The sequence below is a fragment of the Salvelinus sp. IW2-2015 genome, linkage group LG4p, assembly GCF_002910315.2.
Source record: "Salvelinus sp. IW2-2015 linkage group LG4p, ASM291031v2, whole genome shotgun sequence".
Taxonomy (NCBI): Eukaryota; Metazoa; Chordata; class Actinopteri; order Salmoniformes; family Salmonidae; genus Salvelinus; species Salvelinus sp. IW2-2015.
In genome coordinates, this window is record NC_036841.1 from 15,035,803 (window position 1) to 15,061,880 (window position 26,078).

General features: G+C 45.1%; 1 protein-coding gene across 1 annotated transcript in view; it reads right to left on the reverse strand.

Moving 5' to 3' along the window:
• The window catches only part of rsrc1 (arginine/serine-rich coiled-coil 1), a 179,231-nt gene that overhangs the window by 64,163 nt on the left and 88,990 nt on the right, over positions 1-26,078 (reverse strand). Inside the window, exon 6 of the mRNA XM_070436819.1 lies at positions 22,146-22,197. Within this exon, the coding sequence (XP_070292920.1) occupies positions 22,146-22,197 (52 nt within the window). The remainder of the gene's footprint in view (positions 1-22,145; positions 22,198-26,078) is intronic.

Consider the following 26,078-nt stretch of genomic DNA (forward strand, 5'->3'; position numbering starts at 1 on the left):
CAACCTCTATTACACCGCTCATCTATCTATCCACCTCCTCCTCCTCTCATTTCCGAAAACAAGGGGCCCTCCGCAAAAAAAAGTTAAATGACAAATTTCATCACAACTTTACACAAGGGAGATTGAGTTTCCAGGAAAATACCGCTGCCTTACTTGAAACTACGGGAAAGGGATCGGGGTAAATGTATGTTTATTTTGTGAATGCCTAAGAAATGTCCATTTACATGACATTTGATGGGATGACGGAAATTATGGCAATCATGAAAAGCAGCGAGCCTGACAAACGGAAAACACAGAAATACGTAGTGTACTCTCGAGGAAGAAACACACAACTCTATTATACACAGAGAAACAAATCTGTTTAATTCTCTTCGACAGAACCAGCCTGAAAAAGGCACAGGCTGCGTCTTAAATGGCCCCCTATTCCCTAGAGTGCACTACTTTTGACCAGGACCTATCACTATCATGTCAACTTCTAACACAATCACTCTARAACCACACGATTCAGAGAGTGGGCAGAAGCGTCTGTGTAGTGTGGATACTCCTAACCAACTGTGCTATTTTGTGTGTTTTTTTCGCATTGTTTGTAACTTATTTTGTACATAATGTTGCTGCTACTGTCTCTTATGACCGAAAAGAGCATCTGGATATCATAACGGCGATTATTCACTTCGAACTGGTACAAAGATTTTTTCTTTAATGAGTATGACACAAAGGATATACTGTTTCTCTGAGATGCGTTCTACTGCCCAACGTGCAATCGCTGGAGAATAAACTGGATGAGCTCCGTTCGAGACTATCCTACCAACGGGACATTAAAAACTGTAATATCTTATGTTTCACTGAGTTTTCAACCTCTCCCTGACCGAGTCTGTAATACCTACACGTTTCAAGCAGATCACCATAGTATCTGTACCCAAACAAGCGAAGGTAACCTGCCTAATGACAACCGCCCCGTAGCACTGACGTCGGTAGCCATGAAGTGCTTTGAAAGGCTGGTTATGGCTCACATCAACAGCATCCTCCCGGATACCCTAGACCTACTCCAATTCACATACCGCCTCAACAGATCCACAGATGTCGCAATCTCAATCGCACTCCACACTGCCCTTTCCCACCTGGACAAGAGGAACACCTATGTGAGAATGCTGTTCATTGACTACAGCTCAGCGTTCAACACCATAGTGCGCACAAAGCTAATCACTAAGCTAAGGACCATGGGACTAAACACCTCCCTCTGCAACTGGATCCTGGACTTCCTGACAGGCCGCCCCCAGGTGGTAAGGGTAGGCAACAACACATCTGCCACGCTGATCCTCAACACAGGGGCCCCTCAGGGGTGCGTGCATAGTCCCCTCCTGTACTCCCTATTCACCCACGACTGCTTGGCCAAGCACGACTCCAACACCATTATTATATTTGCTGACAACACAACAGTGGTAGGCCTGATCACCGACAACAATGAGACAACCTATAGCAAAGGATGTCAGAGACCTGGCAGTGAGGTGCCAGGACAACAACCTCTCCCTCAAGGTGAGCAAGACAAAAGAGATGATCGTGGACTACAGGAAAAGGAGGGGCGAACACTCCCCATTCACAACAACGGGGCTATAGTGGAGCGGATCGAGAGTTAAGTTCCTTAGTTTGTTGGTGATGTGGACACCATCATGGTCCAAACACACCAAGACAGTCGTGAAGAGGGTACGACAACGACGTTTCCTGCACAGGAGAAAAGATTTGGCATGGCGCCCCAGATCCTCAAAATGTTCTACAGCTGGACCATCGAGAGCATCCTGACGGGTTACATCACCACCTGGTATGGCAACTGATTGGCATCCGACAGTAAGGCACTACAGAGGGTAGTGCATATGGCCCAGTACATCACTGGGCCATATTCCTGCCATCCAGGACCTATATACTAGGTGGTGTCAGAGGAAGGTCCAAAAAATTGTCAAGGACTCCAGTCACCCAAGTCATAGACTGTTCTCTCTGCTACCATACTGCAAGTGGTACCGGAGTCCAGGTCCAAAAGACTCCTTAACAGCTTCGACCCCCAAGCCATAAGACTGCTGAACAATTAAGTAACCACTTCACGGTAAGGTCTACCTACACCTGTTGTATTCGGTGCATGTGACAAATAAAATTTGATTTGTCAATCCACAACAGGAGAAGAAAACCAGCTACATTCCCAGTCCTCCCTCCCGTATTACTCTATTACGGAATCCTATCCCTCTATCCCGCTATCCCTCCACCCATCCATCCCTTTATCCACCCACCCATCCCTCCATATGGGTATCAGTCAATGTGCCACAGTGTCAATCAGTCTAATTCGGTTAAGTGCGTCTGGGNTCTATAGGGGGTCCTTATCGTATCACCTTCTAACACAATCCCTCCACAACCACAAGAATCAGAGAGCGGGCAGGAGGGTCTGTGTTGTGTGGATACTACCCTCAAAACAAACAGAGGAATCAATTTGACATAGAACCTCTGGTACACATGTAACGGATGTGAAATGGCTCGCTAGTTAGCGGTGGTGCGCGCTAATAGCCTTTCAATCGGTGACGTCACTTGCTCTGAGACCTTGAAGTAGTGGTTCCCCTTGCCCTGCAAGGGACGCTGCTTTTGTGGAGCGATGGGTAACGATGCTTCGTGGGTGACTGTTGTTGATGTGTGCAGAGGGTCCCTGGTTCGCGCCTGGGGGGACGGACTAAAGTTAAACTGTTACACACAGTCGGTCAACCCACAACAGGAGACGAAAACCAGCTCACTTCCCAGTCCTCCCTCCCTTATCACCCTATAACCGAATCCTACCCCTCTATCCACCCACCCATCCTCCCATCCGGGTTTCACTCTACCTGGGTATCAGTCAATGTGTCACCGTGCCCATCTCAATCAGACTACATTTACATTTACATTTAAGTCATTTAGACTAATACGGTTAAGTGAGTTGCGGGTGGAGGGTGGTGGCCCCCAGCCTCTTTGATAAAAGCTTATTCAGGTATTTGGTGGGGCTGCGCGGCGGGCTGAGCACTTCCCCTTTGAAGGGCATAATTACGACTGTTGACTGGAACAGTGAGGTAATGGCACATAAATCCAGCCTGATCAATGGTTACAGGCCACAAATTACAGACTGTCACTCCTCTATTATCCTTTCAGATAAACACAGAACGAGCCTTTAACTGACGGGAAAGTAGGAACTCCGACGTCAAGGGGCTTTTTTTGCGATGTTGGGACAAATGTGGCGGCAGAAAAACAATGTAGCTTGGGTTGTTGTCACATAGGGGAATGAAGCAAAATGACTGGTTTAAGGAACCTGAAAAAAGAGCATTGAATCAAATCGCTTGCTACATATTTAACCGGGAACTATCCTGTGTGATTTAGCAACTAAACATTGGAACTTCTTTATTCAATGGCTTTGGGTTGAAACATGACTGTATGTCCTCTCTCCGTGGAACATACTCAAACTGATTATGAAAACATTTTGAACGTGAAGACTTGTTGTGCGTCTTACTATTGCTCTTCTCAAAACTCTGACAGGACACCCTATCGAAACGTTAATTTACAAACCTGCATAATAATCTAAATCTGCTTTTCAGATCTTGCGTCAGTTCACCCAATAACTGATTATGACAATATTTTGAATGTGTGTGACTGGTCTTCTCAAAACTCAAACTGCTCCAATTCAAAGTTATTTTTTAAAGTTATTAGCTACAATAATCAAAATGTGTTTTTCACCTCGTGACTGTTCAGGTACAGTGTGGAGTTCAGATATGGAGCATCATGTAAGAGGAAACCCCCCTAACTGTTCAAACCCCACACCTCAGATCAATTGCTCTCCCGATAATAATACTGCTAGTAAAAACTTATGATGACATAGTTACAGTTATTACAATGGGCTTCAACCGCATTTGGAAGGTAGGCGGGGGACATACCTTCAAGGGAAAATCCTTGGTTGCGTCCCAAATGGCACCCTCCTTCCTGCGTAGTGCACTACTTTTGACCAGGCCCTGATCAATGTAGTGTACGACATACTGTAGGCAAAAGGGTGCCTTTTTGGGACACAGACCTTGTAACTACTGTCTGAAGTTTGTGACAACCATGTCCAGAGTAGTGTAGTGCAGCTAATAATCACACAGCTTCAGCTATACAGAGATCGGATGGAATTGTATGATTGTGATATAGGGACATGGTGAAGATAGAACATGTACTGACAAGCAAAAAAGGGGAGAGGAAAGTGTGAGTGTGTGTATGTTCGGTGTGTGTGCATGTGTCTGCGCATGTGTGTGATAGTGCGCGAGTGTGTGCGTGTGTGTGTGTGCGTGCGTGCGTATGTACAGTACCAGTCAAAAGATTGGACACATCTACTCATTCAAGGATTTTTCTTTATTTTCTACATTGTAGAACTATGAAATAAAATATATTTTATATTTGAGATCCTTCAAAGTAGCCACCCTTTGCCTTGATGACAGCTTTGCACACTCGTAGAATTCTCTCAACCAGCTTCATGAGGTAGTCACCTGGAATGCATTTCAATTAACAGGTGTGCCTTGTTAAAAGTTAATTTGTGGAATTTCTTTCATTCTTAATGTGTTTGAGCCAATCAGTTGTGTTGTGACAAGGTAGGGGTGGTATACAGAAGACAAAAAGACCAAGTGCATATTATGGCAAGAACAGCTGAAATAAGCAAAGAAAAGGACAGACCATCATTACTTTAACACATGAAGCTCAGTCAATACGGAAAATTTCAAGAATTTTTAAAGTGTCAAGAGCAGTCGCAAAAACCATCACATGCTATGATGAAACTGGCTCTCATGAGGACCGCCACAGGAAAGGAAGACCCAGAGTTACCTCTGCTGCAGAGGATAAGTTCATTACAGTTAACTGCACCTCAGATTGCAGCCCAAATAAATGCTTCAGTAAGTAACAAACACATCTCAACATCAACTGTTCAGAGGAGACTGCGTAAATCAGGCCTTCGTGGTCGAATTGCTGCAAAGAAACCACAACTAAAGAACACCAATAAGAAGAAGAGACTCGATTGGGTGAAGAAACACGAGCAATGGACATTAGACCGGTGGAAATCGTTCCGTTCGCCTGATGAGTCCAAATTTGAGATTTTTGGTTCCAAACGCTGTGTCTTTGTGAGACGCAGAGTAGGTGAACTGATGATCTCCGCATGTGTGGTTCCCACCGTGAAGCATGGAGGAGATGTGATGGTGTGGGGGTGCTTTGTTGGGGACACTGTCAATGATTTATTTAGAATTCAAGAATTCAGGGAATTAAATTTAACCAGCATGGCTATAAGCATTCTTCAGCGATACGCCATCCCATCTGGTTTGCACTTAATGGGACTAACATTTGTTTTTCAACAAGACAATGACCCAAAACACACCTCCAGGCTGTGTAAGGGCTATTTGACCAAAAAGGAGAGGGATGGAGTGCTGCATCAGATGACCTGGCCTCCACAATCACCCAACCTCAACCCAATTGAGATGGTTTGGGATGAGTTGGACCGTAGAGTGAAGGAAAAGCAGTCAACGAGTGCTCAGCATATGTGGGAACTCCTTCAAGACTGTTGGAAAAGCATTCCTCATGAAGCTGATTGAGAGAATGCAAAGTGTCAAAGCTGTCATCAAGGCATCAATTTCTCGTCCAGGGTGGCTTAGCAGTTCAGACGTCTTTTTCTGTTCCGTATTGTCGTGTCCTGTATATATATATATTTACACCTTTCTTCGCATATCTTTTATTTATTTTATTATCCAAGAACTCAACTACAAAAGCTTTCCTGCAAAAGCTTTCCTGCAACCCGCTTCACCAATTACAAAAAGTATTATTACCTCAATCTGAACCATCGTGGAAACTAGCCAGGGGCTAATCAGAAGCTAGCCTGAAAGCTAACCAGAAGCTACTCCGATAGCTAGCCAGAAGCTAATCTGTAGCTGCCCCGAAATTAGCCGGTTTGCTGGCTAGCGTTGGTGTTTCAGCTGCCCACGTTTAGTGGTCATCAGCTATTCCTTTAGCTCGATAATCTACCGGCACTTTTGTGCAACGCGACTCGGACCGGGAGCATTCCGGACTTTTTTTCTCTCAGTCTCCCCGGATTCCAGCCGCAGGCTCTGGACACTTACACCTTGATTTCGCAGCTAGCTAGCTGCTAACCGTGTGACTATTGGCTTACGTCGACCCCGGAGCAAACTCAAATCATTCTGGAGCTAGCCAGCTGAGGAGTTCCATCACCATCCGGACCCGTCTCTTTTGTTGCTGCTGCAGATACGGAACCCCACCGGGCCTTCACGACTGACTGCCGCGACTGACTGCCGACGTTATCTGCCCGAGGGATTTATCCAACTGGCACCTCCGTCCCGACGGTACCTGAACGCTCATCTGAGGCCCGCTAATCGTTAGCTGTCTTATCGGCTGCTATCTGAACAAGTATAATCAGACAACTATTATTATTATTATTATTTATGTATTTTATTTTATTTTCCTTGGGTCACTATATCATTTTGCCAATTTGGATTGATCCCCTCTACCACACGGAACCCCACTACACGGAACCCCACTAACCTACCGACGGAAACGCACGAGATATCTACAAACAGACCTCCATCCTATGCTGCTACCGATAGCCATATACCCGGCCAGCTGTCTGGATCGCCACGACCCCAACCAACCTCTACTCACTGGACCCTTATTGATCACTCGATTAGCATGCCTCTCCTAATGTAAATATGCCTTGTCCATTGCTGTTCTGGTTAGGTTTATTGGCTTATCACTGTAGAGATTCTAGCCCTGCTCTCTATACCATATCCAACCTCTCAGTTCCACCACCCACATATGCGATGACATCACCTGGTTTCAATTATGTTTCTAGAGACAATATCTCTCTCATCATCACTCATTACCTAGGTTTACCTCCACTGTATTCACATCCTACCATACCTTTGTCTGTACATTATTCCTTTAAACTATTTATCGCCCCCAGAAACTTCCTTTTACTCTCTGCTCTAGAGCTCTAGGCGACCAATTCTTATAGCTTAGCCGTACCCTTATCCTACTCCTCCTCTGTTCCTCTGGTGATGTAGAGGTGAATCCGGCCCTGCAGACCTGGCTCCACTCCTATTCCCCAGGCGCTCTCTTTTGATGACTTCTGTAACCGTAATAGCCTTGCCATGCATGTTAACATTAGAAGCCTCCTCCCTAAGTTTGTTTGTTCACTGCTTTAGCACACTCTGCCAACCCGGAGTTTTAGCTGTGTCTGAATCCTGGCTTAGAAAGACCACCAAAAATTCAGACATTTTCATCCCCAATTACAAGATTTTCAGACAAGATAGAACGCCAAAGGGGGCTGTTGCAATCTACTGCAAAGACTGCCTGCAGAGTCTTGTTATACTATCCAGGTCTGTTCCCAAACAATTTGAACTTCTACTTTTAAAAATCCACCTCTCTAAAAACAAGTCTCTCACCGTTGCCGCCTGCTATAGACCACCCTCTGCCCCCAGCTGTTGCTCTGGACACTATAGTGAACTGATTGCCCCCCATCTACTTCAGAGCTCGTGCTGCTAGGCGACCTAAAAATTGAACATGCTCAACACCCCAGCCACCCACAACTAAGCTTGATGCCCTCAATCTCACACAAATATCAATGAACCTACCAGGTACCACCCCAATTCCGTAAACACGGGTACCCTCATAGATATCATCCTAACAAACTTGCCCTCCAAATACACCTCTGCTGTTTTCAACAAAGATCTCAGCGATCACTGCTCATTGCCTGCATCCGTAAGGGTCAGCGGTCAAACGACCTCCACTCATCACTGTCAAACGCTCCCTGAAACACTTCAGCGAACAGCCTTTCTAATCGACCTGGCCGGGGTATCCTGAAGGATATTGATCTCATCCCGTCAGTAGAGGATGCCTGGTCATTTTTTTTTTAAATGCCTTCCTCACCATCTTGAATAAGCATGCCCCATTCAAGAAATTTAGAACCAGGAACAGATATAGCCCTTGGTTCTCTCCTGACCGACTGCCCTTAACCAACAGAAAAACATCCTATGGCGTTCTGCATTAGCATCGAACAGCCCCCGTGATATACAACTTTTCAGGGAAGCCAGAAACCAATATACACAGGCAGTTAGAACAGCCAAGGCTAGCTTTTTCAAGCAGAAATTTGCTTCCTGCAACACAAATTCAAAAAAGTTCTGGGACACCGTAAAGTCCATGGAGAATAAGAACACCTCCTCCCAGCTTCCAACCGCTCTGAGATAGGAAACACTGTCACCACGACAAATCCACTATAATTGAGAATTTCAATAAGCATTTTTCTACGGCTGGCCATGCTTTCCACCTGGCTACCCCTACCCGGACAACAGCACTGCCCTCCCCTCTGCTACTCGCCCAAGCCTTCCCCATTTCTCTTTCTCCCAAATACAGCAGCTGATGTCTAAATGAGCTGCAAAATCTGGACCCTTACAAATCAGCCGGGCTAGATATCTGGACCCTTTCTTTCTAAAACTATCTGCTGAAATTGTTGCCACCCCATTACTAGCCTCTTCAACCTCTCTTTCGTGTCGTCTGAGATCCCCAAAGATGTGGAAAGCAGCTGCGGTTATCCCCCTCTTCAAAGGGGGGACACCCTTGACCCTAACTGCTACAGACCTATATCTTCCTACCCTGCCTTTCTAAGGTCTTCGAAAGCCAAGTCAACAAACAGATTACCGACCATTTCGAATCCCACCACACCTTCTCCGCTATGCAATCTGGTTTCAGAGCTGGTCATGGGTGCACCTCAGCCACGCTCAAGGTCATAAACGATATCGTAACCGCCATCGATAGGAAACAAATACTGTGCAGCCGTATCATTGACCTGGCCAAGGCTTTTGACTCTGTCAATCACCACATCCTCATTGGCAGACTAGACAGCCTTGGTTTCTCTAATGATTGCCTCGCCTGGTTCACCAACTACTTCTCTGATCGAGTTCAGTGTGCAAATCGAGGGTCTGTTGTCCGGGCCTCTGGCAGTCTCTATGGGTGCCACAGGGTCAATTCTTGGACCGACTCTCTTCTCTGTTTACATCAATGATGTCGCTCTTGCTGCTGGTGATTCTCTGATCCACCTCTACGCAGACGACACATTCTGTATACTTCTGGCCCTTCTTTGACACTGTGTTAAAACCCTCCAGGCGAGCTTCAATGCCATACAACTCTCCTTCCGTGGCCTCCAACTGCTCTTAAATACAAGTAAAACCAAATGCATGCTCTTCAACCGATCGCTGCCTGCTCCTGCCCGCCTGTCCAACATCACTACTTTGGACGGTCTGACTTAGAATATGTGGACAACTACAAATACCTAGGTGTCTGGTTAGACTGTAAACTCTCCTTTCCAGACTCACACAAACATCTCCAATCCAAAGTCAAATCCAGAATTGCTTCCTATTCCGCAACAAAGCATCCTTTACTCATGCTGCCAAACATACCCTTGTAAAACTGACCATCCTACCAACCTCGACTTCGGTGATGTCATTTACAAAATAGCCTCCAAAACCCTACTCAATAAATTGGATGCAGTCTATCACAGTGCCATCCGTTTTGTCACCAAAGCCCCATATACTACCCACCACTGCGACCTGTACACTCTCGTTGGCTGGCCCTCGCTTCATACTCGTCGCCCAACCCACTGTCCAGGTCATCTACAAGACCCTGCTAGTAAAGTCCCCCCTTATCTCAGCTCGCTGGTCACCATAGCAGCACCTACCTGTAGCACGCGCTCCAGCAGGTATATCTCTCTAGTCACCCCCAAAACCAATTCTTCCTTTGGACGCCTCTCCTTCCAGTCTCTGCTGCCAATGACTGAACGAACTACAAAAATCTCTGAAACTGGAAACACCTATCTCCCTCACTAGCTTTAAGCACCAGCTGTCAGAGCAGCTCATAGATTACTGCACCTGTACATAACCCATCTACAATTTAGCCCAAACAACTACCTCTTTACTACTGTATTTATTTATTAATTATTTTGCCCTTTGCACCCCATTATTTCTGTCTCTACTTTGCACTTTCTTCCACTGCAAACCAACCATTCCAGTGTTTTTTAGTTTTATTTTACTTGCTGTGTTGTACTCACTTCGCCTCCATGGCCTTTTATATTTTTATTTATTTATACATATATTTGTCTGCCTTCACCTCCTTACTCACCTCACTTGCTCACATTGTATATAGACTTATTTTTTTTCACTGTATTATTGACTATATGTTTGTTTTACTCCATGTGTAACTATGTGTTGTGTGTATGTCGAACTGCTTTGCTTTATCTGGCCAGGTCGCAATTGTAAATGAGAACGTGTTCTCAATTTGCCTACCTGGTTAATAAAGGTTAATAAATAAAAATAAATAAATAAAAAAGGCAAAGGGTGGCTACTTTGAAGAATCTCAAGTATAAAATATATTTTTGATTTGTTGAACACTTTTTTGCTACTACATGATTCCATGTGTATTTGATAGTTTTGATGTCTTCACTATTATTCTACAATGTAGAAAATATTAAAAATAAAGAAAAATTAGTAGCTGTGTCCAAACTTTTGACTGGTACTGTATGTGGAGGAGGTGATGGATATATAAGGGAGTTAAATTAAAAAACAAGAGAACAGAGAGAGACGGTCCGTCCTAGGTGTCTTAGCGTCTTAGTTACCGCTCCCTTCAGCCGCTCTCTCGCCTTCAACCCGCTCCTCAAAAAAGGGCGGCAGTTGCCTAAACGTGCCGAATTAGCCCAAGTTCTAGAAGGGGGTGAGGTGACACCCCTCAATGTATGTGGTCTGTTCAGCCACATCTGTTCGGGCCCTGCTAGCGGGCCACAGGACCCTGGAGGGGCCGAGACCCCTAATGCTCCATTTACTGTGTAAGAATTAGTCAAATCACATGCCCTAAGCCGCCCTTGCTCTCTATATAGCCTGTGTGTTGTGTGTGGTGTCTTGCTACTGCTTCGCCACCTATTTTTTTTTCAATCGCAAATCACCAAAGGGGAGTAGGGGACTCCCAATTTTCCCATTTAAAGACCTGTCTGCTTACACACGCGCCCGCGCACCCCACACACACACACACACACACACACACACACCACAACACACCACACACACACGACACACACACACACACACACACACACACAGTGTTAGTGTTCCAACTATAGCTAGCTATACCACTAGCAGTGAGGTACGGCCGCGCCAAGTTCACCACTCTCCTCTGAAGAGATCTTAAGGAGTGTTTGTTTTCTCTGTCATCAATGGTTCCAATAGAGAAAAAAAGGTTTTGATGACCTTTAACCCCACTGGTCCTTAGTGGTGTTCTGCAAACAAGTCCTATTGATGAGGGGCTAAAGAGGACTAGCGAGCAGAGATTTATTTGAGTGGAAGCTGATAGCTTCGTCCAAATGGCACACATAGTGCACTACTTTTGACCAGAGCCCTATGTGAGTAGGGTGCCATTTAAGACGCAAGCCTTAATTTAATTTAATTTATTTCACCTTTATTTAACCAGGTAGGCAAGTTGAGAACAAGTTCTCATTTACAATTGCGACCTGGCCAAGATAAAGCAAAGCAGTTTGACACATACACACAAACAGAGTTACACATGGAGTAAAACAAACATACAGTCAATAATACAGTAGAAAAGAATAAGTATATGAGGTGAGATAAAGGAGGTAAAGGCAAAAAAAAGGCCATGGTGGCGAGGTAAATACAATATAGCAAGTAAAACACTGGAATGGTAGATTTGCAGTGGAAAGAATGTGCAAAGTAAATATAGAATAATGGGGTGCAAAGGAGCAAAATAAATAAATAAATACAGTAGGGGAAGAGGTATTTTTGGGCTAAATATAGATGGGCTATGTACAGGTGCAGTAATCTGTGAGCTGCTCTGACAGCTGGTGCTTAAAGCTAGTGAGGGAGATAAGTGTTCCAATTTCAGAGATTTTTGTAGTTCATTCGAGTCATTGGCAGCAGAGAACTGGAAGGAGAGGCGGCCAAAAGAAGAATTGGTTTTGGGGGTGAGAGAGATATACCGCTGGAGCGCGTGCTACAGGTGGGTGATGCTATGGGACCAGCGAGCTGAGATAAGGGGGGACTTTACCTAGCAGGGTCTTGTAGATGACCTGGAGCCAGTGGGTTTGGCGACGAGTATGAAGCGAGGGCCAGCCAACGAGAGCGTACAGGTCGCAGTGGTGGGTAGTATATGGGCCTTTGGTGACAAAACGGATGGCACTGTGATAGACTGCATCCAATTTATTGAGTAGGGTATTGGAGGCATTTTGTAAATGACATCGCCGAAGTCGAGGATCGGTTAGGATTGTCAGTTTTACAAGGGTATATTTGGCAGCGTGAGTGAAGGATGCTTTGTTGCGAAATAGGAAGCCAATTCTAGATTTAACTTTGGATTGGAGATGTTTGATGTGAGTCTGAAAGGAGAGTTTACAGTCTAACCAGACCACCTAGGTATTTGTAGTTGTCCACATATTCTAAGTCAGAACCATCCAGAGTAGTGATGTTGGACGGGCGGGCAGGTGCAGGCAGCGATCGGTTGAAGAGCATGCATTTAGTTTTACTTGTATTTAAGAGCAATTGGAGGCCACGGAAGGAGAGTTGTATGGCATTGAAGCTCGTCTGGAGGGTTCTTAACACAGTGTCCAAAGAAGGGCCASAAGTATACAGAATGGTGTCGTCTGCGTAGAGGTGGATCAGAGACTCACCAGCAGCAAGAGCGACATCATTGATGTATACAGAGAAGAGAGTCGGTCTCCTGTGGTACTCTAATGCAGTAGAGGAACTGATAGATCAGGGAGGACAAGTGAAGAAGTGTACATTGATGTGTTGGTGTGCATGTGTCTATGCGCATGTCTTAGAGTGAGAGGGAGATATTATTTGAGTGTTTGCCTGTGCGGGTGCCCATGCCTGTACATGCGCATCTGTGTAGGATGTACCTGCATGTGTACGCCATGTGCGTATGTGTGTTTGTGTACACATACACATATGGGTATTTCTATAACCTAGGGTACAGTGAGGATTTCCTACGCCGGACAACTTGTTAAAGCTGTTGATAAGTCTTTTTTTCATGTCATTACATTAAGACATAAGGCAGCTCATATCTATAGTCAATAAAATTCACAACTTTATTATGGTTGGCGTCTTGACAAATTGTCCAAAATCATGTGACATAAGACATTACTTTTATGGCAGTGTAAGTTGTCATATCATATATTCAATTGAACACTAAGAATGCTGGATCTAGCCGTCAGACATTTTTTTGTTTATAGAGATCTCAGAAATGCTGTGTAACTACTTAACATTAACTGTCTCCTTATGTCACGGGGTGAAAACACTTTTCATGGGTATGCAAATCCAAAAATAATAAAATGCGATTGGAAAATCGAATGCTTCTAACCTAAAGTCACCTTAACCTGATACTTAAAACCGAAATTGATACGGTCATTAACGTGGTTCTTCAATAATTATGCATAATACTTGTGTACCGTTATTTACGGTGGATATTTTCACACATCATCATCTGATCCAGGAGGGAATTTTCCAAATTACAGTCAAGCGATGACCAGCTGTTGTGGTATTGCATCGCATGCGAGGACACCCCAAGTGCTGGAAAAAAAGGTGTTAGTGAGAAATGTCCAGAATATGTTGGCGTCTCATTGGTTACGCTGTTGAAGACAGTTGTGACTGGATCCACGTTGGATCTAATATCCCTAGCCAATTGATGTTTATCATCTGTTGTTCTCCGCTTGATTTACAGCAGGGTCTCATTGGATTTAACAGAGAAAGCGTCAAAGTAACGTGTTCATGTTTTCATGCCTCGGATTGGACACTAAGTTTACTGTGCGCAATTAGGTAGGATAAACTATTGCACAACACAAAACGCTATTCCTATGACACAAAATTACAGTACATAGCCTAGTGTGCTTATTCACAATATGACAAATACATTTTGGTTTCCATGGTACACCTGCAATTTGGCTCAAAGTAGCCAACTTGAATTTGGAGCTCAGAAATTCAAGTACTGGAATAGGCCTACCTTGAAAATCAGACATTTCCTCAATTTGGTGCTTGCAAAGTCCTTGTAATTATTGTTGGCAATTTATAAGTTCTCCTGCTCCCTTATAATTATCTGTGATGAGATGTTTGACACGTTTTTGTGAGAGATGGCCACTTTTGTTCGTTTCCTACCATTTCAATTGAAGGGTGTTGCGCTACTCTGTTGCGGTAAAACCACGTGTGGTTATTATGAGGACGCTAACATCGAATGTTGGCTACAACTTGGCTTTCCATACAAATCCTTCCATTAAAAAAGTTACCTGTTTTTTGGTCACTTTCTCATTCTAAAAACAGCGATGGTGAGATTCAAATGGTGAGATGAATGTCACCGCTATTCATGGCTTTATTATGTGTGCCTGCGTCGGCCACGTAAGCTTCAGAAAAATGGCCATGCATGCATCCAATCTATTTAGGCAATGTCCATATTATTCTCACATATTTTAGAATGCAATGATAATTTTAATATCATTGGCAAGGCCTAAAAGAAAAAACTATTTTTAAAGTGGTAATGGATTACTTTTTTGGACTTTCTACGTGCATTTTTTGGGGAGGGTTCTATATTAGGCCCTATACGTACAATTATATAAATTGTACAATTTTATAACATTGAGGTCCTTGACAATTACAATAAAGCGCTTGAAAAAGTCAATGCCAATGTCTGTATGAACCCTGCTTAAAGGACGTATAGTTCTACGCAGTTTAAATATAGTTTAAATATAATATAATATATATATATTATATATTAATATAGTTTAAATATAGTTTGCATATATTCACTTTTATTCCTCTAAGTACACATGTGGAACTGCATGAAAATCCTTTTTTAATTTTGTTTCAAACTCTTTTGAAATGTTTATCCCGATGTTACACATTGGCCCCATTATTTACCGAAAGACCCGTATGTGTGTTCACGTGCATATTGGTGTGTCTTTCAGAAGGAGTATTGACAGCCACTCTGGGTGGAGGGTGGAGAGTAGAATAGAGAGAAGAGAGACACATGTGTCTGAGGGGAGTGAGCAACAGAAGGCCATCTAAAGGCCTAATGTTGACACTGGGGATTAGTGGGCAAAGACACAGACACAGGGAGAAATATCACGCTACACAGGGCATATGTGGGAACCTGGCTGTCACTCTCACACACACACACACGTGTGCGCACACACTAGAGCATGTGAACACCACACACACACACATGTGTGCAAAACACATACACGTGACTATCGCATGCACGCACGCACACACCCGCACGCGCACACACACAGACAATGTTTTGGGGAAAAAATAAATCCTCTTGAATTGATTAGATTAGCGTGGGTGTCTGTGTGAGTGATTGAGAGGGGAATAGCTGAAAAAACAAGGGGTGTGAATGAAGCCCCCCCCACCCCCCACCGGCTCAATGCTCAGGCCAGGCAGGAAGTGACCCATAAACATATCTTTCCAGCTCTTTCATAGGGGGCCAGTGTTGCCCCCCGTACTACCCCCACCATCCTGGCGCCTCCCTTACCAACCCCCAGGCCCCAGTGAGCATTAAGCGCGCCAGCGGCCAGCAGCGAGAGCGCTCATTACAGGCCCACAGAGCCCACAGAGCTCCCGCTCAACAAAGCCTGAGAGGCTTTAGCCAGGGGATGATCTGCTTTCTACTGACTAGAGAGAGTCCTGGAGTCCATCGAGTGACAAAGAGAGACGCAGAGGGGAGGATGGGGGGAGGAGGGGGGAGGGAGAGTGAGCGGTGGCTTTAAGGATCTCTGGGGAGGCAGGAGGGAGAGAGAGAGAGAGAGCGAGAGACTGGCGGGCGCTCAGAGGAGAGGAGGAAAGGAGGAGAGAGCAGGGGCTTATGTGACGGTGGGCAGGCGACGACGTCAGGAACATTAACATTCACAAACCTCCAACATCTGCTCTACCATACTCACTGGAACAAAGACAAGAGAGCGAGCGATGGAGGGAGAGAAAAGGAGAGGGAGGGAGGGAGAGAGAGAGATGGGAGGAAACAGAGTGAGAGAAACAAGTTGAGAGAAAGACAATGAGAGAGATGGCATATACAGAAGAATGAGAGGGTGAGAACGGGAGATGGTTCATTTTTAGACTCTGTCATCATCCTGCATGTGCTTCCCTATCAATTAGAGAATCCACTCAGCGGCTAAAAGGGTGAATGGAGTAGAGACAACAGATGCTCCTAATGTAGTGACAAATTCATAAACACACACACACACACACTGACAAATGCACGCACGCAAGTACAAACACACACACACGTGAATGGCTCACATGCACGCACAGACAGACACACACAGTGTAAACAGTGAGCTAATGGAATGGGTGAGGACAGGCCATGCTCATTACACTGACATTATAATTACAAGGCCTAGCTTCTGGTGATCAGTCAGGGCCTGCAGTGCAGATGGACCCTAGAACAGTCCATGTTTAGTGTGTGTGTGTGTGTGTGTGTGTGTGTGTGTGTGTGTGTGTGTGTGTGTGTGTGTGTGTGTGGTGTGTGTGTGTGTGTGTGTGTACATTACCCCAAATTCACCAGACCACACCTAAATAGTAGGATCCATCCTTACCTCAGCCCCCATAATATATCTGTGTCCCACCTGGCACCCCATTCCACAAAATGTGGAAAAAGTGAAGGGGTCTGAATACTTTTCGAATGCATAAGGAATTATGCATTTGGAAAGTATTCAGACCCCTTCACTTTTCCCACATTTTGTTACATTACAGCCTTATTTTAAAATGGATTAAATTAATGTTTCTCTCTCATTACTCTARACACAATACCCCATAATGACAAAGAAAAAACAGTTTTTTTGACTTTTTGCAAATGTATTATAAATTTAAAAAAATGAAATATGACATTTACATAATTCAGACCCTTTACTCAGTAATTTGTTGAAACACCTTTGGTAGCGATTACAGCCTCAAGTCTTCTTGGGTATGACGCTACAAGCTTGGCACACCTGTATTTGGTGAGTTTCTCCCATTCATCTCTGCAGATCCTCTCAAGCTCTGTCAAGTTGGATGGGGAGCGTCGCTGCACAGCTATTTTTAGGTCCCTCCAGAGATGTTCAAGTCCCGGCTCTGGCTGGGCACCTCAAGGACATTCAGAGACTTGTCCCGAAGCCACTCCTGTGTTGTCTTGGCTGTGTGCTTAGGCTCGTTGTCCTGTTGGAAGGTCAAACTTCACCCCAGTCTGAGGTCCTGAGCACTCTGGAGCAGATTTTCATCAATGATCTCTCTGTACTTTGCTCCATTCATCTTTCCCTCGATCCTGACTAGTCTCCCAGTCCCTGCTGCTGAAAAACATCCCCAAAGCATGATGCTGCCACCACCGTGCTTCACCGTAGGGATGGTGGCAGGTTCCTCCAGACGTGACGCTTGGCATTCAGGCCAAAGAGTTCAATCTTGGTTTCATCAGACCAGAGAATCTTGTTTCTCATGGTCAGAGAGTCTTTAGGTGCCTTTTGGCAAACTCCAAGCAGGCTGTCATGTGCCTTTTACTGAGGAGTGGATTCCGTCTGGCCACTCTACCATAAAGGCCTGATGGGTGGAGTGCTGCAGAGATGGTTGTCCTTCTGGATGACCCTCCCACTGTCTGCCGAATTCTTTCTCTCTGCTCTTGTTTTCCTAAATAGGATCTCGGTGGGCGGAGCTGTGAGGGTCGTCAGCTAAATGGGACACACCTGGGCTCGGGTGTGTCCCGAGGATAAATCCACCTTCCCCCATACATCGAGGAGGCTCTCTCCACGCAGACACTCCGTTCGGTTTGTGTTGTGGCATTTTGAGGCTTCTTTGTGTTCGTTTATTTTGGCACCTCTCAACACCCCTCATTATCACCATCTATGCATGCATCCACTCACTTACACTACTGGCTACACACACCATTGTCATTTGTATACAGGTTACTTTATTTAATAAATATATTTTTGTTATTTCTTTATCTCCCGTTGTCTCCCTCTTTGTTACGGCCTATGAGCCGGTTCGTAACACATCTCCACAGAGGAACTTTGGACCTCTGTCCGAGTGACCATCTGGTTCTTGGTCACCTCCCTGACCAAGGCCCTTCTCCCCGATTGCTCAGTTTGGCCAAGTGGCCAGCTCTAGGAAGAGTCTTGGGGGTTCCAAACTTCTTCCATTTAAGAATGATGGAGGCCACTGTGTTTTTGGGGACCTTCAATGCTGCAGAAATGTTTTGGTACCCTTCCCCAGATCTCTGTCTCGACACAATCCTGTCTCGGAGCTCAACGGACAATTCCTTCGACCTCATGGCTTGGTTTTTGCTCTGACATGCACTGTCAACTGTGGGACCTTATATAGACCGGTGTGTTCCAATCAAGTTGTAGAAACATCTCAAGGATAACCAATGGAAACAGGATGCACCTGATCTCAATTTCAAGTCTCTTAGCAAAGGGTCTGAATACTTATGGAAATAAGGTATTTAAAAAAAAATATATATATATACATTTATATATTTAATATTTTGTCATTATGGGGTATTGTGTGTAGATTTTACTTAATCCATTTTAGAATAAGGATGTAACATAACTAAATGTGGAAAAAGTCAAGGGGTCTGAATACTTTCCGAATGCACTGCATATAAGGAATAGGGTGATACTGGAACGTAATCCAGACTCATTGCAATTCCTCCATGGCATGAACCAGAGTCTAATATATGTTTAAATCCTTTGAAGGGCGGGTGTTCAATCACAGCTAATACACCACTGGACATCCTCAATACTGGGACCCAGCTGGGCCTGGAGATGGGATGATAAGCAGGATAGAGCCTGAATGGCTAGTCCAACTCCACATCTCAAAGACATGTGTATGTGCACCGCACACCTGTACCGCACATGCACGAACGCACACATGCACCCCCCCATCACACCCCACAAACACACACACACTTGCCCAGCTGTGTGTCATCCCTCTCTGACCTGAGGGGAAGTGGAACGTCCATTGGATTAGCAGTGCAGGTGTCAGAACTGGCCCTACCTCAAGAGACACTGTCTGTCCCAAATGGCACCCTATTCCCTATATAGTGCACTACTAAAGAAACAGGGTGCCTATAGGCCCTGGTCAAAAGTCGTGCACTATGTAGGAGAACGGGTTGCCGTTTGAGACGCAACCACTGCCTTGGTGAGAAGGCCTGGGAAGGAATCGAGGGAAACACAGCCTAAAGCCAAGCATGGCCCAGCTCACAGGATAACCACCAGTTAGACGGACAGAGAGAGAAAGGGGGGGGAACGAGAAAAAAAAGAAAAAGAGTCAGTTAAAGAGAAGAGAGAGAGATCCAAGATCCTGCCCAAACCTGCCGAGGCGTCAGAGGAATGACGGCAACATTAGAATGCCGACTAAAAGAGTGTGGCGGCCGGCTTCCTTTCTATTGGGCCATACGAGGCTTATTACGGATGTGGTTCTGTGGAGAGAAGAGGAAAGCCAGAGACACGGTGGGTGCATTAAACACGCTGTGTGTGTGCGCATCTGGCCGTCTGTTATCTGCTCTGCTGCCCAGAGGTGAACTGCACTTAAACCCGGGGTTCTTTTATGACGGCCCGCTGGCATTAGGAGTACATTAGTATCGCCTGGGGGGGGTAGGCTGGAGGTCGTGAGTCTGTAATAATGTGCACACAAGCTCACACACGGGCGCACACACACGCGCACAGACCATAGCCTCTCTCCCAGACAGAGACAGGCATCATTATTAGCACACGGTCATGCAGGCGAGGCCAGGGAGACGATAGGATCCTGCTATCCACTGATACTCAGGAGTAACGTTCACGTCCAGTGACACTCACTGTCAGCCTATGATCTACACACACACTCACCAGACAACGTTATGGGGCTGGGATGATATTAAAGTAAATACTGTGGATTCTACAGGTAGAGTAAGTACATTTCACAGAATAGTATAAAGCAGAGTTTTCCCCTTCCTGACGAAGGAATAGGAAAAACTCCTTGCCCTCCATAAAAGACACTTGCGGACACTTTTCCAGGCAAAGATTCAGCCTGGTCCTTGACTCATGGAGGTGATTTATTGAGTATGCGTTTAACAGGGGGACAAGTCTTCATCTGTGTCTGGGAGAAAGCCCCGAAGTTATTTGCTAACTAATTCAGTGGTAGTTGCCTTACTAGCCTACCACCACCAGAGTAGTGTTTCAAAATTCCCAGAAATACAAGTTGGAAGATTCCTGGAATTAGAATGCAATAACCAGGAGATCCGGGAATTATCCAAATAGGATTTCTGGGGGAAAAATGGTTAAAAGTAGTGCACTGTAAGGGGAACACAGACAGGTTGTGTTGCCGTGTCAGTGTCCATATTAACTCCATATTAACCACAGGCCTCTGATCAGCAGCAGTGACAGTGCCATATAAACACTAATTACTCAACTCCAGACACTCAACATAGCAGCACCATTCATATCCAACGGAAATTAGGAAAACATGGAGAGACTGGGAAGGCTGGCCAGCATTCCTCCTCTCGCTCTCTATTTCACTCGTTTCCTTCCTCTCTCTTCCCTCTTTTCTTCCTCACCCTTCCCCTCGTTTCCTTCTCTCTCTTTCCCTCGTTTCCTTTCTCCCTCTTTCCCTCATTTCCTTCCTCTCTCTTTCCCTCATTTCCTTCCTCTCTCTTTCCCTCGTTTCCTTCCTCCCTCTTACCCTCGTTTCCTTCCTCTCTTTCCCTCGTTTCCTTCCTCTCTTTCCCTCGTTTCCTTCCTTTCCTTTCCCTCGTTTTCCTTCCTTCTCTCTTCCCTCGTTTCCATCCTCTCTCTTTCGCTCGTTTCCTTCCTCTCTCTTTCGCTCGTTTCCTTCCTCCGCCTTTCCCTCGTTTCCTTCCTGCCCCTTTCCCTCGTTTCCTTCCTGCCCCTTTCCCTCGTTTCCTTCCTCCCCCTTTCCCTCGTTTCCTTCCTCCCCCTTTCCTCGTTTCCTTCCTCCCGCTTTCCATCCTCTCTCTTTCCCTCGTTTCCTTCCCTCACTCTTTCCCTCGTTTCCTTCCTCACTCTTTCCCTCGTTTCCTTACTCACTCTTTCCCTCGTTTCCTTACTCACTCTTTCCCTCCTTTCCTTCCTCTCTCTTTCCCTCCTTTCCTTCCTCTCCCTTTCCCTCGTTTCCTTCCTCTCTCTTTCTCTCGTTTCCTTCCTCTCTCTTTCCCTCGTTTCCTTGCACTCTGTCTCTCAATCTTTCTTTCTGCCTCCTCTATTCCTCCTCTCTTTCTCACTCCCTCCTCATCTCTACCTCCCTTTCTCACCTCCCCCTCTCCCTATTTAGTGTGATGTCACACGTTCCACTAGGTTGTGTGTGTGTATGTGTCTGTCTGTATGGGACTTGGATGTTTAGGATGTCTTTCACAGGCCTGTGCAGCAGAGAGGGGTGGGTGGTTCTGAAATGATGCATGGCTGTCGGGGCCTTTCATATGTTTCCTGTGACGCACACACACACACACACACACACACACACACACACAAACCTAATTGCACTCACACACACTCTCTAACACACACACACACATACACACACACACACTCTCTCTCTCTCTCTCCCTCAAATAAAAAAACATGGGGCCTGACAGCCAGGCCTGACTGTAAACACGTCGCGGTGATTTCCCTCTGTGCAATTTCAGCCCGTCACATCTGGTTCACAATATGACTCCTCAAAATACAGAGTGTAACGTACACACAGCTCAGATGATGAAATATGACTTATGCGTGTTTGAAAGGCGCTCGCCTACAGGAAGAACATGGGCCGGAAGTAGTGGAGACTGGGGAGGCTAGAGTGAGAGAGTAAGTGAGTGAATGAGTGACGCATTGGAAAGAATTTACAACAAAAAAACAGAGCAAACTAGAACGCTATTTGGCCCTAAACAAGAGGGGGGCAGTATGAAAAAGTGTGAATGTATGTACTCACTACTGTAAGTCGCTCGGGTTAATAGAGTCTGCTAAATTACCAAAAAGGATAAAAGTATTGCTGTGTAAATTTGAAGAGGTAATTATATGGGCAGAAGTGTGTTTCCTCTGTACAGGATAGGGTGTCTGTGTAAGGACTGTACTAGGATCAGCCACTGACCTGCAGCCTGGAGCACCAGCTGGAGTCGAGCCCTGGCCTGTTCTGCAGGTGTCTGCAAGAGAGAAGAGAATAAAACCGTTAGAATCACACTGGATAGCTTTAACACTGCTATCATTTATTTTGTGTTTATTCGTTACTATAATTTTCCAATACATTTTCCAATTAATACGGGGAAAAAATATTTTGTGTGTTTTTTCCCCCTCCTGTGTCTGAAACATATTCTCTGGTGTGAACATTTAACACTTAACTAGCCCTATGTATAAATAGCTTTTTCTCAGTTATGTGGTTATTACTTATTTGGAGTACAATGATTACACCCCTATGGCCCTTGGAAGTTGACGGAGGAGCGTTTACTGTGGGTTTCAGACGAGAGTCAACAGAACAGCACACTGGGGGCAGAGCATCTGCAGCACCACCAAATAAAAAGCACTTTTCTCTCTCTCTCTGAAAAGCGACACACTCAAGGGGTATGAAAGGAAAGATGAAAGAAAAGCGCCAGTAACAAGTCTTTCGAGAGAAGAAAAACAGAGCACATTTAAGTGGGAGATATAAAAGAGTCATGATAGTTCTGTCCTGTAGTGGGTGTGTGGGTGTGAATTTGAACATGTGAGTATACATGTGGGAGCATGTGTGTGCTTGCGTATGCATAGGTGTGTGTGTGTGTGTGTGTGTGTGTGTGTGTGTGTGTGTGTGTGTGTGTGTGTGTGTGTGTGCTTACTGCTTTGACAGCTGTATCGGGTGGCGGGCAGAGCAGCGTTTTGACATGCCTCAAAGGGCCGGGTGTAATTCCAATATCTCTGCTATTAGATTTGAGGAGTCTTAATTGTCAAGGAAGAATGATAGTCATCGGGGTGAAAGCGTTATAAAGCCCGGCCCGCCGCTTCAGATTGCTCTCTGGGAAGCAAGGTGCGGTCTCGTTATACTGCAAGCCACGCACGCGCACACAAACAGACACACACACACACACACACAGACACACAGGATGTGTAGGATTAGAGGAGAAATTAAATGCTAATGGGATGAAATTTGAATGTGGTGCCTGGGAGTATCATTTAGCGAGGGAGGTGCGGGCCCCACCGTTGACAGCCCGCCATGCATTCTCCTCATCTCGCATAAATTTGATTTATCAAACTGTAAACTTGTCACTTTGTAAAAACGTCACTTTCCTTGGCAGCCGGGAAAATATAATGACCCCCTTTAATGTAAAAGTGTCACTCGGCTYTGTCTTAGATGACAAACACGTCAACCTCGTCTTTCTTTCCGTCTAACCTCCCCCCGCCGCTTGATATAAAGACACATCGTATTCCCCACCTTTTAAAAAACACGGGTTCGTCGCCGAGTGGGTCTTTGAGAGTGGCGGGGTGCAGGGTTTTGTTCCCGTTGGTGGAGGTGACAGTGTGGATCAAACTCAGTAGGACTGGGACTGTCAGACAGCTGTAATTATCAATCAAACTGGGAGAGATGACTGAGTGGCAGGAGAACACCCAGGGCCCAAACATACACACAAGGGCGCCCGCCCGCCCGCCCCCCCCACACGGACTGTGACGATACCAGTGTTGCAATATTTCTTCCATGGCAAAAATGTAAACACGAAGCAGACCAAACTATTTGGTCCTTTCAAAACCTGCTGTATATAAAATATTGTGTGCTATAGCTTGGAAAATAAATACATGTGACTCTGGATGACAACATAATGTTTGTTTGTAACATTAGGGCGGTTTTCCTAAAGAAGTTAAATCCACTTTGTGTTTTGTTTCCTTGCCACAACACTAACAAGTATCCACAACACTAACAAGTACCCCCTCCCCCCCACCATCCAGTACAACAGTGATTACAATAACACTTCGTCGTGATGCATAACGACCAGTCGGCAGAAACATCACAGAGCTTAAGTTGTCCTGGATAATAATGGTGCATTTCAATCATCTTAGTTAGTCATTTATGCCCCCCCCCCAAAAAAAAAACATTTGCATTTGTTTACACTGCCCCCCAGGCTTCTGCATATAACACCATGTGTATTTACACACGGGGAAGAAAAGAAGGGAGAAATGATATGAAGAATAGCCGGCCCCTGTTTGGTTCGTAACGTGACAAATGCCGAGCTTAATATAACGGTTAAATAAACATGTCAAATGTTGAAAATGGATCCTGTGCCAAGACAGCGCGTGGCTTGGCACCGCACGGCAGTTATTCCAGTCGAGTTCCAATCAAAGTTACTCGATGGCCAGGAGAACAGAGACACTGACAGAGGGAGAGAGAGAGCGAGAAAGAGAGACAGTGGGGGAGACAGAGGGGGAAAGAGGAAGGGAGAGAGAGAGAGATTACATTGATTGAACTACAGGACAAAATACAAAACCCTCCAACCAAAAAAGGCCTGTTGTGTTGACAGTATCCCTCAATAAAATGATAAAATATACAGGCCACAAATTCCAATTGGCTACACTTAAACTATTTAACAACATCCTTAGCTCTGGCATCTTCCCCAATATTTGGAACCAAGGACCGGGGGGATATGTGTCAACAGCAACCTTGGGGAAATCCTTTGCATTATCATTATCACAGCAGACTCGTACATTTCCTCAGTGAAAACAATGTACTGAGCAAATGTCAAATTGGCTTTTTACCAAATTACCATACGACAGACCACATATTCACCCTGCACACCCTAATTGACAAACAAACAAACCAAAACAAAGGCAAAGTCTTCTCATGCTTTGTTGATTTTTTGTTGATTTTGACTCAATTTGGCATGAGGATCTGCTATACAAATTGATGGAAAGTGGTGTTGGGGGAAAACATACGACATTATAAAATCCATGTACACAAACAATAAGTGTGTGGTTAAAATTGGCAAGAAAACACACATTCATTCTACAGGGGCATGGGGTGAGACAGGGATGCAGCTTAAGCCCCACCCTCTTCAACATATATATCAACGAATTGGCGATGGCACTAGAACAGTCTGCAGCACCCAGCTTCACCATACTAGAATCTGAAGTCAAATGTCTACTGTTTCTGATGATCTGGTGCTTCTGTCCAACCAAGGAGGGCCTACATCAGCAACTAGATCTTCTGCACAGATTCTGTCAGACCTGGGCCCTGACAGTAAATCTCGGTAAGACAAAATAATCGTGTTCCAAAAAAGGTCCAGTTGCCAGGACCACGAATACAAATTCCATCTAGACACCGTTGCCCTAGAGCACACAAAAAATTATACTTACCTCGGCCTAAACATCAGCGCCACAGGTAACTTCCACAAAGTTGTGAACGAGCTGAGAGACAAGGCAAGAAGGGACTTCTCTGCCATCAAAAGGAACATCAAATTTGACTTACCAATTAGGATCTGGCTAAAAATACTTGAATCAGTTATAGAACCCATTGCGCCCTTTATGGTTGTGAGGTCTGGGGTCCGCTCACCAACCAAGAATTCACAAAATGGAATAAACACCAAATTGAGAATCCGCATGCAGAATTCTACAAAAATATCCTCTGTGTACAACGTAAAACACCAAATAATGCACGCAGAGCAGAATAAGGCCAATACCCACTAATTATCCAAATCCAGAAAAGAGCCATTCAATTATTCAACCACCTAAAAGGAAGCAATTCCCAAACCTTCCATAACAAAGCTATCACCTAAAAAGAGATGAACCTGTTCACAAACAGATCCCACATGGCCCCAGGACAGCAACACAATTAGACCCAACCAAATCATGAGAAAACAAAAAGATAATTACTTGACACATTGGAAAGAATTAACAAAAAAAATGAGCAAACTAGAATGCTATTTGGCCTTAAAACACAGAGTACACAGTGGCAGAATACTGGACCACTGTGACTGACCCAAAATTAAGGAAAGCTTTGACAATGTACAGACTCGGTGAGAATAGCCTTGCTATTGAGAAAGGCCGCCAAAGGCAGACCAGTTTCTCA